General features: G+C 44.8%; 1 protein-coding gene across 1 annotated transcript in view; it reads right to left on the bottom strand.

Moving 5' to 3' along the window:
- The window catches only part of LOC125758362 (cingulin-like protein 1), a 30,675-nt gene extending 22,773 nt beyond the window's left edge, over positions 1-7,902 (bottom strand). Inside the window, exons 1-2 of the mRNA XM_049415441.1 lie at positions 7,892-7,902; positions 1,775-1,937 (exon numbers count right to left, since the gene is read on the bottom strand). Of these exons, the coding sequence (XP_049271398.1) occupies positions 1,775-1,937; positions 7,892-7,902 (174 nt within the window). The remainder of the gene's footprint in view (positions 1-1,774; positions 1,938-7,891) is intronic.
- Positions 7,903-13,989: the final 6,087 nt, after the last annotated feature.

The following is a 13,989-nucleotide window of genomic DNA, read 5'->3' as shown; positions in this document are numbered from 1 at the left end:
GCAATACGAGAGTGTAATGTGGTGAAGCATATTGAAAATCTGAAGGGGTCACTTTCAACTGGACGTTGACTGCATTTGTCTTTGGGAAGTTCGAATAGTTCGAATAGTAAAATTTCAGTGCGAATCGAATCGAATAGCAAACACTATTCGAAAAATATTCGAAATTTCGAATATTCGCACACCCCTAGTAATAAGGAAAAGCCCCGGCATGACAAATTCAAGGTAATACTTTCATGATTATCGATTTGTTTTGTAAGTGTTGCCGAAATGTTTTGTTTAATCAGAACGGCAACGCCACCTCCTTTTGAATTTCTGTCCCGACGAAATACTTGGTACGAAGGCGGAAAAATACTGTTGTCGTGAACTTCACTTCGAAGCCAAGTTTCCGTGATCACAACGACATGAGGACTGTATCCCAAAATTATGGCTTCAAGATGATCACTTTTGTACAATGCTGCGCACATTGATATTTAAGAGGCGCAGTTCCTCAAGGCGTGAAGGTATCTGTCAATCCTTGGAGGGAACTTTTCGTCGGGTAACCAGTTCTACCCTGGAATCTGTGGCATCATCCCATACGTATAGTTTGTTATCTATTCGCAGTTTATCATGCAGAAGAATCACTTTCTTGCCCTGTTGTTTTTCCTGTTGGGCACTTTGCCATAAAAGCTTACGTTTCCCTAGAGTATCCACCGAATAGTCATTCTGAATGGAAATTTTTGTTCCCTTTAACTTTCGTGCATTTTTAAGAACTTCCTGCTTTTCGTTGTAATTTTGGAAGGATACAATCTATCGTTGGGCGAGCTAGTACGATACTCAGCACTATAAAAACGAGGACACAACAGAGACAAGCACTCACTGAAAACTTGAAACATCCTGGAAACCAAGAACACAAAAAGAAAGCATAGGTGACCAGGTGTTAAGAAACCAAACCTGGCCACGATTATAAGCATGTCATGCAGCCTACGTAGTGTTGTAGAGTGCCAAAACCGATTAACTGAAAATGACCATAAATGACTACCTCATTGTGGCTTGGTTTGGTTTCTTAACTCATGGTCACCTACGCTTTCTTCTCTCTCTCTCTGTGCATGCGTGCGTGTGTGTGTGTTGAGGGTCTTAAAATAAAATTTTAGTTGTCAGTGAAAGCTCATGTAGTGTCTTCGTCTCTCCCGTGTCCTTATTGTTTTTGCTTTTACAGTTAATGTTTTTTTAGTGCTCTTATTCACTAAGTGGTGTGCTGCCATTTTTTTATTCATTTATGTGACAAGTAGGAACCCAATAGTGCAGCATGCAGTAGTAATACGCATTCCCTTAGTGCTAATGCACAAACACACCTTAGAATCAGCCATCCACTTTTCGATGCATGGTCAACTGTATGGTTACGCGCAATTTTTTCCCTTTTCGAGCAGCTTGGAGCAATATGAATTTTCGAGCAGATAACACTTTGATAATGAAGCCGCCTGGTGAGAGCAGTTATAGTAGTCTGCATCTCTGCAATCAAAGAAAAGCATGCATGCCACTTGCAGGTGGAGTATGTGTTTTGGATGCAACCTTGATTTTCACTAAGAGTACTTCTTATGAGGCTAGTCGGTGAAATATAGCTCTAAAACCAGGAGTGTCAATCAGGCAAACACAAGATGATTTACACATTGCAAAAGGGAACTGGTGCCAAAATTCTTTCTTCCAAAACCGCTTCTTATCAAGATCTTGTAGTGAATTAGGAAGTGACCAGGAAATTCAATACGATGAAATGCAGTAAATGATGCTCGAAACACACCTCCACCTCTCGTGCGTGGCTGTCCTGGAGGGAGGCCATTTGCTGCTCGAGCCGCTGTGCATGCTCGCACGCCTGGTCCCGCTGGCGTCTCAACTCGCCAGCTTCGAGACCACACTGTGCCTTCTGGCGGCACACGGTGTCCAAGTTCTGCTTCAGCTCCTCGCTTCAGGGCAGACAAAGAAATGTCACCTTAGCAAGGACCACTTGGCACAGTCACAGTTTTGGTTTAAATAGGCCTGTGTGAATAATCAAGTGCTTCGAATATTTGAATGTATATTGCAGTATCTGAATTCGCTTTGGCAAGACTATAAAATTTCGAAATTTTCATGCAACTGAAACGATTGAATAGGCAAACTTTACCGCAAGTAACCCGCCAGAAAGGATGGTTTTGCTGCATTGTGCACCCGCTGTACCGTGAAACCACCTATTCAGGGGACACCCGCATTGCCACAAATTAACACCTTATGGTTAAAGGGACCGACAACTGGCCAGAACGTGTGATTAGGTCCTGGTAGAAATGAAAAGACTGCCAAATAAAGCGACAGATTCCAACATGCTTTTCACGTTGTGAGTAGGATTTATATTTTTAAATCGCGTTTAAAAGTAACAAAAACCGGTATGTTGCGCAGCCCAGTGGAAGAGCCGTGAAGCACGATTATGGGGTTGATCATTTTGCTGCAAATAGTCACGTAGTCTGATGCTGTCATACGCGCCATGATTATCCCTCTAAATTAGAGTATATATATTACAGTAGAAGCTCGTTATAACGAAGCGGGATATAACGAACTAATGGATATAACGAAGCAATCGTAATTCCCCTTGAAATTCCCATAGACGCCCATGTATTTAAAACCTCGTTTTAACGAAGCTAAAATTTCCTCGCAATGGATATAACGAACCTTTTTTTCCCCCACCGAGCATTTACTGACCATTTTGGTAGCCGGCAAGTCAATGTCTTATAGCGCGCGACGGTTTACGTCCCATCACGGATGCGGTAATTCAAAACTCGCGCCTCGCGCTCCCGAGGAGCCGCCTGCCAACACGCGCGAGGGTGCGCGTCTGCCTGCCTCCCCTTCCACTGAAACTCGTGGACCCACCCGCGCACGTCACCCGGCCTCCCCTCTCCCGCGGAACTCGTGGACCCGCCCGCTCTCCTGTTGCGCGCGTGGACGGCGACGCGGCGACTGCGCGGCGTGGGCGCGGGCCTTTTTGCTTGTCGTTCGGTTGGACGACGGCAACGGCAAACGAAAGCGCAAAACGATTACAATCGAGCAGGAGGCGGCTATGTTGAAAGCCGTTGAGTCCGGCGTCAAGAAGAAAAAAGTTGCCGAAGATTTCGGCGTAGCTTTGAGCACGGTACCGCAAGCGTGTAATCGACCGAATTCTACTCAATATGAGCATGAAGCGCGACAGCAAGCACGATCGCAAACTGCTTCCGGCATGCCTCATTTGGCGTCAACAGCGGCGGTGACAGCGAAGATATCGGTGCTGCCGCCAATGAGGGTGCCGCGGGTGACCAAGACCTGGCGTCGTGGGACGCTCTCCTTGACGCCGGAGTTGTGCCCGACTGCGACACCTTCTGCACGTACGTCAGTGCCGATGCTGACGCGGTGACAACGGAAGAGCTGACGGTGACAGGGGTGGTGAATGACGAATGTGTCGACGACAGCCCGGAGTTGGTGAACCCGATGTCCGTGCAAGCGCTGGATGCGGCAGACCTGCTGCGCCGCTTCTTCGGCGCTCACGATGACGGCGAGGACGGACTCGACATAGCGGCAGCGGCCGAAAAAACCATCATCCGTCTGAGGAAGACACGGCAGAAGTCTATTAAGGACTATTTTTCTGCTAAGTGAGCCGCCAGCTGGTGTGCCGAGTTTGGCGTGAATAAAGTAGCAGTTCTTTGCTGTTCTTTCTTTTGCTAGTTTTTCTCCGTGCGACGGCCGTTTTTCGTTTGCGTGGCGGGCTGCTGTGGCATTTGGTGGTCAGTACATCCTCTCTTGTGTGCTAATTGTCGGTAGAAATGGATATTGGCTATAACGAACTAATGGTTATAACGAAGTAATTACGACTCCCCCTTCAACTTCGTTATAACGAGGTTTTACTGTATTATCTATCCCTGCTCTATTCTGCGCTGCTTACGTGGTAAAAGGAGTTGCACGGTGAGAAGCGGTGCTGCCTTCGTGGCAGCCAGTGGACCATGCTGAGCCGTGGCACATGCGCGCGGAGTGCATGCACGTGCAGTAAACCGCTGCACTCAAACACGAACCGCTCTCACGCTCATTGTTTCCAGTATGTGTTGTCACGTGTATATACGACTTCATATTCGCCGCGAATAGAAAAATCCTGATTACAAATGTTTCACGGTGTTTTCCACGTTACCATTCCGTGATTAGACACTCTGACCGGTAAGCTTTCCGTTGTACTAAAGAAAATAGGCACCACAAGAATTGGTTGTCGGTCCCTTTAACACTTTCCTGTCTGTGGGAAAATAGGCAAATTTTGGGTACTCTAGTAAACAATTTTTCTACTGCCACAGAATATCATTGATACTCTAATATATAATATGAACTTGTAGAACAAGAAATGCACTTTCTAATGGTATTATATTTAAGCAAAACATTTCTAAAGAATTAAAAAAAAAATACTTTAATAGGAAAACGTTTGACAAAAACGAGAACACTCTGTAAAAACATCAATGGTGCTTTGGACCAGTTGAATACAAAAGAAATTTTGAAATATAAATTTTAACCATAAATGCCATATCCATTATCCCTGCAAATATAAGCATTTTATCTCTAGTCGTTATTTAGATACAAAAGAAAACGTTAGCCTTAGTGGCTATCATGCCACCGCGCAATGCAGTTACGTCATGCGGCGAAGCACAGGTTTGCGCAGCATGTTTCGCAGAAAACATTCGTTTTCTGTGTTACGTTTTGCTCAAGAGTATGCATTCATGCATATTTATTAGTTGTGCTGCACATCTAGGCTATTATTTCTCAGGTAAAGAAGACCATGAAGAAATCGACGGCTCCGACGAAACGCCGCGCGACACTACGGAGCACAATGCCGAGGTCCACTCCAGGTCGTTTTCTCACGCTGAACTCCACAAATTCAGCAGCCGGTGGCAAGTGGTCCCGCCCAAACGATGTTGATACCCCACAATAAGAACTGTGACCTTTAGAACGTGCCAGATATCTTTCGTACGGAGCGCGGCAGCGACGACTTGGTTCGGAGATCTAAACGGAAGTTACCGGCAGATACCTGTTGACGTTCTGCGGCTCTTCCGACGCATTTTCGCTGTCTGTGCTAAGGCCGATGAGTCAAAATCATCTTCCGAGTCTGCGCTGCTACCAACATAAAAGATTCTGACTTAGACTCGCCGAAATCCGCTGAAATTTGCTGTTTCCGAGAGCCAGGGGCGCACGATGCCGACGCCATATTTGAAGCTACGAGTGCTCAGTCCTCTCGACTTAAGTGGCACTTCAAAGCTCTCTCCGCAGTGGAAAAAAATAAACGAATGCGCGAAACGAGAAAAATAGTTGTTGTTTTATATGATGGATGATGTTGGCTGTTTGCAAGCGCTCGTAGTGCGGCAAAATTTCAAGTTGAAAACCATTGATAGCGGGCTATCGTGCAGACAGGAAAGTGTTAAGTGAGCATATTACATGCATCCTGAAGAATGTTGTTTTAAATTTACAAGTGTGTAGTATGGGCTCACTGTATGGCACATTTTATACTACAGTAAAAGCTCGTTAATTCGACTCTCGTTAATTCGGAAAATCGGTTAATTCGGACACGTCATCTGGTCCCTGTAAATATACACATCACTCTATGAGACTAGGCGCTCGTTTATTTCGGACAGATTTGACCGCAAATCGGATAATTCGGCGACTTTCGGGCCGCTGGCGAGGCTCGAAAACGAAAAAAGAACAATTCGGAACAAAAGTGAAGCTCAAACGCAGCATCGCCATGGACATCAATTATCGGCTTGGCTTGGATTGAGACTGGTTGAACGCCTTTTTTTCGCGGGCCGGCCCTACTGCGACCCTGTGAAAATAGCGCTTCGTTATTCTGACCCGGGTCAGAATAAGGAAACGCTATTTTCACGCAACTTGGCTTGGATTTGTGAAAGATTGTGGCTTTTCGTTGAAAGTTTACATCGCCGGTTCAGGCAACCTGTGGGCGCTTGGGGATGTTTTCTTGCGTATTTGTGATCGGCGCGGTGTTTGTGTGGTGGGCGCGGACCGCTGGATTGTGCTTGTCGTTTGCCAGTGTGCTTTTTGAACGTGAATAGTTGGATGTGTTCGCATCAGTGTGTTTGGAACCGGTACTATGGTTCGCCTGAGCTTTGCGTGGTCACTACGATGTCTAGGGCTCTCATGAACCTGTTTCGGTGTTCTTTGCAATTCATATTTGATCTGTTTTCGTGCGGTACGTGGACGGTGGTAGCACTGTGGTAGTCCGTAGTTGTGCACATTTCTAGGGAAGTTTGTTTTGTGCTTTGCACGGCCGTTCTTACCCGCTCGGCAACCTGCTTCGCGTTGTGCTTTTGCGCATATTCGTCGAAAGCTTAATTTTATAGGCGTAATGGCATCGAACTCGCCGTGGCTTAGCTGTTAAATGCACGGTACTTGAACCACTTCGTCGTTCAGAAAAGCCACTGACCAGCCTCGATTTCATAGTACGGGCATCACACGATGTAATTTCGATGTCGATCCAGTCCAAGTTTCCTAATCGCGATTTACTTATTTGCGCTAGATGCGGAGGCGAGTCAGTCACGGTCCAGAATTTCAATTTCAATAGAAAGTGCCTATGTGACACCCGTATTGGTCACTGCATGCGCAAGCCTCACTATTCACATCCACGGCTACACGATCGATAGTTATATGTGTCAAAACGTTCGACTTCGTCACCATCACGTTGCTCGTAAGAGCATGCGGCTCGCACCCCACGGGTTCTATGCATGGAGCAACGTGTGGTAGCGGGCTAGTTGGTATTCCATACTTAAAACTGCTCAACGCGAAAGTAGACAGCAACGCTGGTGAGGCGAGGACTAGCGCTGACATCCAACTGAAATTTATCACAACTCTCAAATATATTGCCTACACCCAAGATTAAAACAACATGCTTATGCTAAAAAAAAAAAAAAAGAGGTCAAGCATGAAAGCACAGTGAGACCGTAAAAAAAACAACAAAGGCGGTACAGCACATGCTAATGAATCCAGATAAGCCAGTTCTTTATCAGATAAGAATAATGAAGGTGGCTGGTGCCATCATGAGGGTGAGCCACAAGAACTCGTGTTTTCTCGAACAGAGGCTGGCAACCGTATTTGTAATAATGAGAAGCCATAAAATCTTCTCTATCCATAACGTTGCTACCCATATTTTTTACTTTTTGCCACTGTAATCATATGCTTAGGAAGCTGCCTGTTTGACCAAAGCACCGAATAAGCAATCTCAGTTATGTGTTCGAACTAGAGCCGTAGTAGGACCTTCGAGCCATTGCCAAGTTATGCACTGTAAAAAGTTTGTTGACTGCGTAATAGGCGTCGTTTACAGCGTGTCTTTGTCCTGTGAACACAGCTACATTGTTCAAAGAGGTAGATGCCTAAATATACCATTACAGAAACATTTTCAAAAAGTAAAAACGTGGATAGGGATGGTTTTTGGCTTCTCATTGTTCAGAATGTAGTTGCCAGTCTCTGTTTCAGAAAACAAGCTTTTGCAGCTCACCTTCATGATGGCATTGATGTTGTAAGAATAGCTAAAGGAAGCTGTGTCAGTAAACCTTCAATATTCCTATCTGATAAAGAACTCGCTTACCTGGATTCATCGTCATGTGGTATTCTGCCTTAGTTGTTTTTTTATATTTACACTGCACTATCATCCTTCACTTCATGTTATTTGTTTCTAGCATAAGCATGTTGTTCTTATCTTGGGTGTAGGCTATATATTGTGTTGTGTTAAATTTCAGTTGGAAGTCTGCGCTTGTCCTCGTGTCACCTGTGTTGCTTATCGACTGTCATGCTTAGCAGTTTTAAGTCTGCACATGGATGCATTTTATACATGTTAAAATGGACAGCACGAAAAAATGAGAACACAATAAGAAATACACACCACAGCACCATCTTGCAACCAACTTTATAAGAAAGCTCACCATTAGAAGCAAACCAGAAGTCTCAAACTCGTCTGAGCTAGCGGGCCGCAGTTACAAAATTTAGTCCTGCAAAGGCCGGGCCAGTGCAGACATTCATTAACACAGACAATAAACACTGCTCTTCATAATAACCAACTAGTGGCAGTTATTTTTCTTGATTTAAAAAAGGCTTTCCACACTGTCGATCATGGCATCTCACTAAATAAGTTGTGCTTATGGGTTTGCAACAGTGAACTTGATTTTTTTCCCAGTTATTTTGGTAATCGAAATCAAATCGTACATATAACATAATGTCATGCCCTCAGCATCTTAGTACAAGAGTACTGCAGGGTTCAGTACTTGGTCCCCTGTTTTTCACAGTTTATACAAATGACTTGCCCCAAACTTTACAATTCGCTGATATATCAATGTACGCTGATGACACCGCTTTGATAATTACAGGTGACAACATGAAGGAACTAGAGGAAGAAGCCCAAATCGAGCTTGCTATTGTTTCCGAATGGTTTGTTGCCAATAAACTAACCATTAATACTACAAAAACTAAATATACCGCTTTCCACTCACGTTCAAAAATTATCTGTAATCGCTCTGTCCCACTGCATATAAATCAATGCCCACTCGAACTCACTGATATACCTATCTTGGCGTTATTCTCGATCACCATCTAAATTGGCAACGTCATATGAAAGCGCTTTGTTCAAAGTTGGCATCTGGTTGTTTTGCTCTTTCAGGCACGGGAACATTTTCCAAGGAACATTCTCCGCACCTTGTATTTTTCATTTTTCCAATCTCGCCTAACGTACTGTATTGAGTCATGGGCATGGACATTCAATGCGTACCTAGAACCTATTCAACGTCTACAGAAACGAGCCATCCGATCTAATAATTTCTCGCGGGGAAGTGAAGCAAGTAAACCAATCTTTGCTAAACTACAAATCATACCATTCTATTTCTTACGCAAAATAAGTATGGCGAAGTGCATTAGTAGTATAATTAAGAACAACTATCTCTTGAACATACCAATATTGCATGTGCCCAATCGTCCAACAAGAAACAAAAAAATTGGCAACTTTAATATACCATTGGCTAGAAATTTATATGGCTAGAGACTAGTGGAAGTTATTGTTGGTATAAAAATACGGAACGACGTACCACTTGAGAGAAAACAAAGCAAGAACGTTTCACTCTGGTTAAAAAAATTCAGTTTACAGCAGATGTCATCCGGGCATGTATAGACACTTATGTCACGGGCACAACCTGTAGATACATACATATGATTTTTTTTCTTGCTTTTTCTCTCTTTCACTGTTATGCTTACCACACTTAAGTTAAAAATGACCTGTCTCTTTGTTCTACTATATATTCTGTCTGTTATATTTCTTTTTTTCCTTTTTTTTTTTGCTGCTATTGCTAATTTTTTGTATTGTCATTGACGATCAAAACTATCAATTACATGTCTGTAAATTTACATTTCGGTAATTACATGTCTGTAAATGGCCCCAATACTAGCCTTCGGCTAAGGGACCATGCAGTGTTTGCAATCGATCTGTATTTACTTCATCTGTATAAACTTCAACACTTCATTTGGAGGGGGGGAGGCAAAATGTCAAGTATTGTCACTTAAAAGCAAGCCTTAAGTTGCTCGGAGGATTTCACGAGAGACGGACGTGTCGCCCGCGATGCCCCGCTCGTCCTACAGGACGCGCTCGTGCCTCTCGCCGTCGGCGCACTGTGACGGCTACCTCGACTGCCATGCCGTGCGCCTCTCATCGGCGGAGCCTTCGCCGCCTCGTCACAGACGTGCATTGTGCCCCTGGCTGAATCGTGGACCCGTCCGTGAACTCCTGTGACCTGCTCCCCAATCTTTCCTGTCCTCTCCTCTCTTCGTCGCGCCTGTCGACTTCTGATCACTACCTTTCCTATTTTTTCTGCTTTTCTTTTATTCCCACCTTACCCTACCCCTACAGGGCGCTTAGCCGTGTCGCCAATGGGCAGACAGAAATTAGCGCCATTTTCCTTTCTCCCCCAAGAACAACTAGTAGTAGTAGCAAGCCTTTTCCCATATCTCATATATGGGTCATCTCTGAAGGAGATTTGTCATCAAGATTCGAGAAAGATGACGATATCGACTTTCAGAATGGCTAAAACTACAAAATAAAAAGCTTTTACTCCACGTTGTTGTTTTGTCTGCATGGAGTGCTCCAGGAACAAATGCTTGAGACCAGTCACGTCTGTGTAGCTTACCCAAACAAAGCGTTATTAGGTGCAACAGGCGAGAAAATTGTGTGAGTACCATTTAGCAAGGTCACACAACTTTCGTCCTTGCGAAATACAAAATAACTGCTGAAGTTCTAAACACGCTGGCTTGATACCTTGCAAAGCTTAGCTGTGATGCGAGAAGAAATGTCCACATTAACTTCTCGTGTAGAGACGATCTTCATGGTCAATCACAGGTGCTCATCAGTCATCCTCAATCAGAGAGCTGACTTTTTAATTAGGGTAAATATCAGATGAAGACAAGAGCAAGGTAGCTATCTGGGCGAGTTGGTCGAACTTCATCATAAACAGTGCACACACACACAAATACAAAAGAAGGAAGCACTCGTGTCATGAGTTCTTCCTTCAATGAGGTACGCATTTGGCCTGGTTCGTTCAAGATTAACTGTAGAAACAGCGCTAAAAGACGGAACGAAGAAAGGACACAAACCACGGTGCTGACTAACAAAAAAAAAAAAACAACCAAAAATTTTTTTTGGTTGTTAGTCAGCGACTTGGTTTGTGTCCTTTCTTCGTCCCGTCTTTTAGCACTGTTTCTACAGTTCTTCCTTCTTCTTTTGTGTGTGAGCTGTTTTATGATGAGGATGAAGACAGTCATGTGCGGGCTGAGTCGCTCAAGAAACGTCCATGGGACACGTGTTTGAGACCCCTGTGACCAGTGCCCATGTGTTGTTTTCACATCATCCACAGCAGAATTGTGCACCCTCAAAGATCAAAACAAGGTTACAAAAAATTAAGGCATATTTGCACTAGTAGTGCGAAGCCAGAAGGAAGTGCGGAACTGGGCGGCCTTACTTGTTTCTCTTCAGTTTTCACTTTTTTCCTTCCTTTCTTTATTTCTTTTTCTCTCTTCTCTCTGTTTTTCCTGTCTTTTTTTCATAAATTTTTTCTCTTCGCCTTTCTCTCTCTCTTCTTGAATCTTTCTCTTTCAGCACTTCTCTATAATTCTTTCTATGCTATGCTTTACCCTCTCCCCTCCTTCTTTCCCTGTTCCTCACTTCCCTTTCCCGCCCTCTTCCTACACTGTACTATAAAAGGCTATGGTATATGCTCTACTAGCATGCCTGGATAGCTGAGTGGTTACGACACACATCTTCAAATCATTGGTATGTGGATTCGAATGCTACCTCACCGAGAAACTTCTGTGTCTCGAAATGTCTGGTGCACACCAGAAATGTCTGGTGTGCTGGTGACATGCATGAAGATGATGGCATGATGTAATGTGGGCAATTTTGTGAGCTGTAAAAGAAAGGTGGAGGTATGGGCTAGTTAGTATGTCATGATGTAGCGCGAATTCAGGACAAGGACGCTCCTCTTTGTGTGCCTTGTGTCGTTTCCTTGAGTTCACGTTATAGGTATCATCCTGTAAAAGAAATTGTGAGAAAGACAGAGTGTGTCAACACCATGAGGAAAAAGCAAGATGACAAGCTAGATTCTTACTTTAAGAAAGAAATTATGTCAGCCAAAGTGCACGAGCGTTGGCTCAGCCTCGTATTCAACCACCTTTGAGGAGGAAATCCCACAGAGTACTAAAGTTGCACGCAAAATAGGAACGTTAGCTCCACCTTACCTCTGCCCGCCAGATTCCTACGAAGAGTATTAGCTCACCAACAAAAAAATGGCTGATAGTTACATGCATGAAATTCCAGCACAAAGAAGGGTGTCTTTAAAATGCACATATTATTTTTTGTTCCACATGCGTGCCTCCTGATGAGTGGCTGGAGAGTCTCAGTGCTGCATGCTTGGCCCATTTCTACTTCTATTTGCTTTGCACAAGAGTGCTTAATATATGAAATCAATGTCTTACAATGACTCAATTCTGAAAGCTGGCTTGCCACATGTATTGAACTGAAAGTAAAAGATATGTGCTGTGCTTTAATTGTACCGTGCTTCACATATCGCTGCAGGTAGCAGGAGAAGGTTCATTGTCATTTAAAATATGGCAGACACTGTATCTTGTCGCAGCTAGATTTATTGTTGTCCTCTCCGTGAAGAGGTCCCCACAGTACCTAAAAGCACCCATACTTTTGACGCCTTACATACTGAGTGCCTTGTCTGGAATTACATTCTTGGTATGGCAAAGGTGCTAAGAAAGCATGTGTTCCTGGAAAACAACCACAAAGTGGCTCGTAAAAAGCCTGCCTTCAATGTGTCTTATTCCATTATTTGTTTAGCATGCTACACAAATCACTGACGCACCTACGCTCTTGCCTTCTTGCAGAACGAGCTCGTAAAAACAAATTTTGTGATTCGTTCACATTATGTACGAAAAAAGTTGGTTTCCTCGATCTCATACCGGTCAGCTTCAAAATAGAATGTGACATTCTTGTGTGCCATAAAATAAACTGCTATTCATGCCTTAATTTCCTCTATGGTTTTGTTGATGCCAGGGGTGCATGTGTAGTCTGTCTAGCCATGTTTTATGAAACAGCACAGAAAAACAAACTTTCTTCTGTACGGTAAAAGTACAATGAAACAAGCCCTGGAGTAGAGCACTGCACGGGCCCGGGCCGGCCCGAAAGCCCGGGCCCGGCCGGCCGCGGGCCGGGCCGGGCCGGGTAAGGGATTGTTGGATCGGGCCCGGGCCGGGCTCGGGCCCGTGATCTTCGGGCTCGGGTCGGGCTCGGGGCTGAGCCAGGCCCGTATTAGGCCCGGGTCTCATCCGGACACCCGACACGTCACGTCGACGGGGATCGCTAAAGAGGCCGCCGGCTGGTTCACTTCGGCGCTCTAATAGACAGTTGTTTTGGAAGCCCTTAGTCCATTTTCAAAGATCGAAGGCGGTCACACGAAGACGACGAGACAGCCATCTTCAGGGAACAGCGAGGACGGTGGCTCGCTCTCTAACGGGTGTGCCTCGCTTTGACAGATCTATGGCACTGCGGTGGCGGTGACTCGGGGAAGAAGGTTGGGACCAGGGCCGTAACTAAGGGGGGGTTGAGGGGTTCTTGCACCCCCCGAAATTCTTTCATTCTTTAACATTTTTGGTTATAGTCAAATATTTGCATGCCTTCACAGCGACCACGAGTTGCCACAGTTGGCCGTTCTACACACCAACACCCCCCGAAAAAAATTCCCGGGTACGGCCCTGGTTGGGACAAAGAACGTCTTGTTTTGAACACGAAAACGTTGTGTACGTTGGGTGCAGTTGCCTGCCGAGGAGTCAACACGACAGCTTTAATTTATGTAACGCTGCCCAGCCTGGTGTATTCCTACCAGAAGCAGCTAGAGCACGTTTTTTTTAAATGCGAAGCATTTCTTAGCGAACTTCTGCGACTTTGAGCGCATCCATCCACCATCCATCCATCCATCCTCCATCCATCCATCCATCAATCCATCATCCATCCATCCATCCATCCATCCATCCATCCATCCATCCATCCATCCATCCATCCATCCATCATCCATCATCCATCCATCCATCCATCAATCCATCCATCCATCCATCCATCCATCCATCCATCCATCCATCCATCATCCATCATCCATCCATCCATCCATCCATCCATCCATCCATCCATCCATCCATCCATCCATCCATCATCCATCATCCATCCATCCATCCATCCATCCATCCATCCATCCATCCATCCATCATCCACCATCCATCCCTCCATCCATCCATCCACCATCCATCCCATCCATCCATCCATCAATCCATCCATCATCCACATCCATCCTCCATCCATCATCCATCCATCCATCCATCCATCCATCCATCATCCAATCCATCCATCCATCCATCCACCATCATCCATCCATCCATCATCCATCCATCCAT

The sequence above is a fragment of the Rhipicephalus sanguineus genome, chromosome 4, assembly GCF_013339695.2.
Source record: "Rhipicephalus sanguineus isolate Rsan-2018 chromosome 4, BIME_Rsan_1.4, whole genome shotgun sequence".
Classification (NCBI taxonomy): Eukaryota; Metazoa; Arthropoda; class Arachnida; order Ixodida; family Ixodidae; genus Rhipicephalus; species Rhipicephalus sanguineus.
The sequence above is the reverse complement of the archived record's forward strand: the minus strand, read 5'-3'. Positions and strand labels throughout refer to the sequence as shown.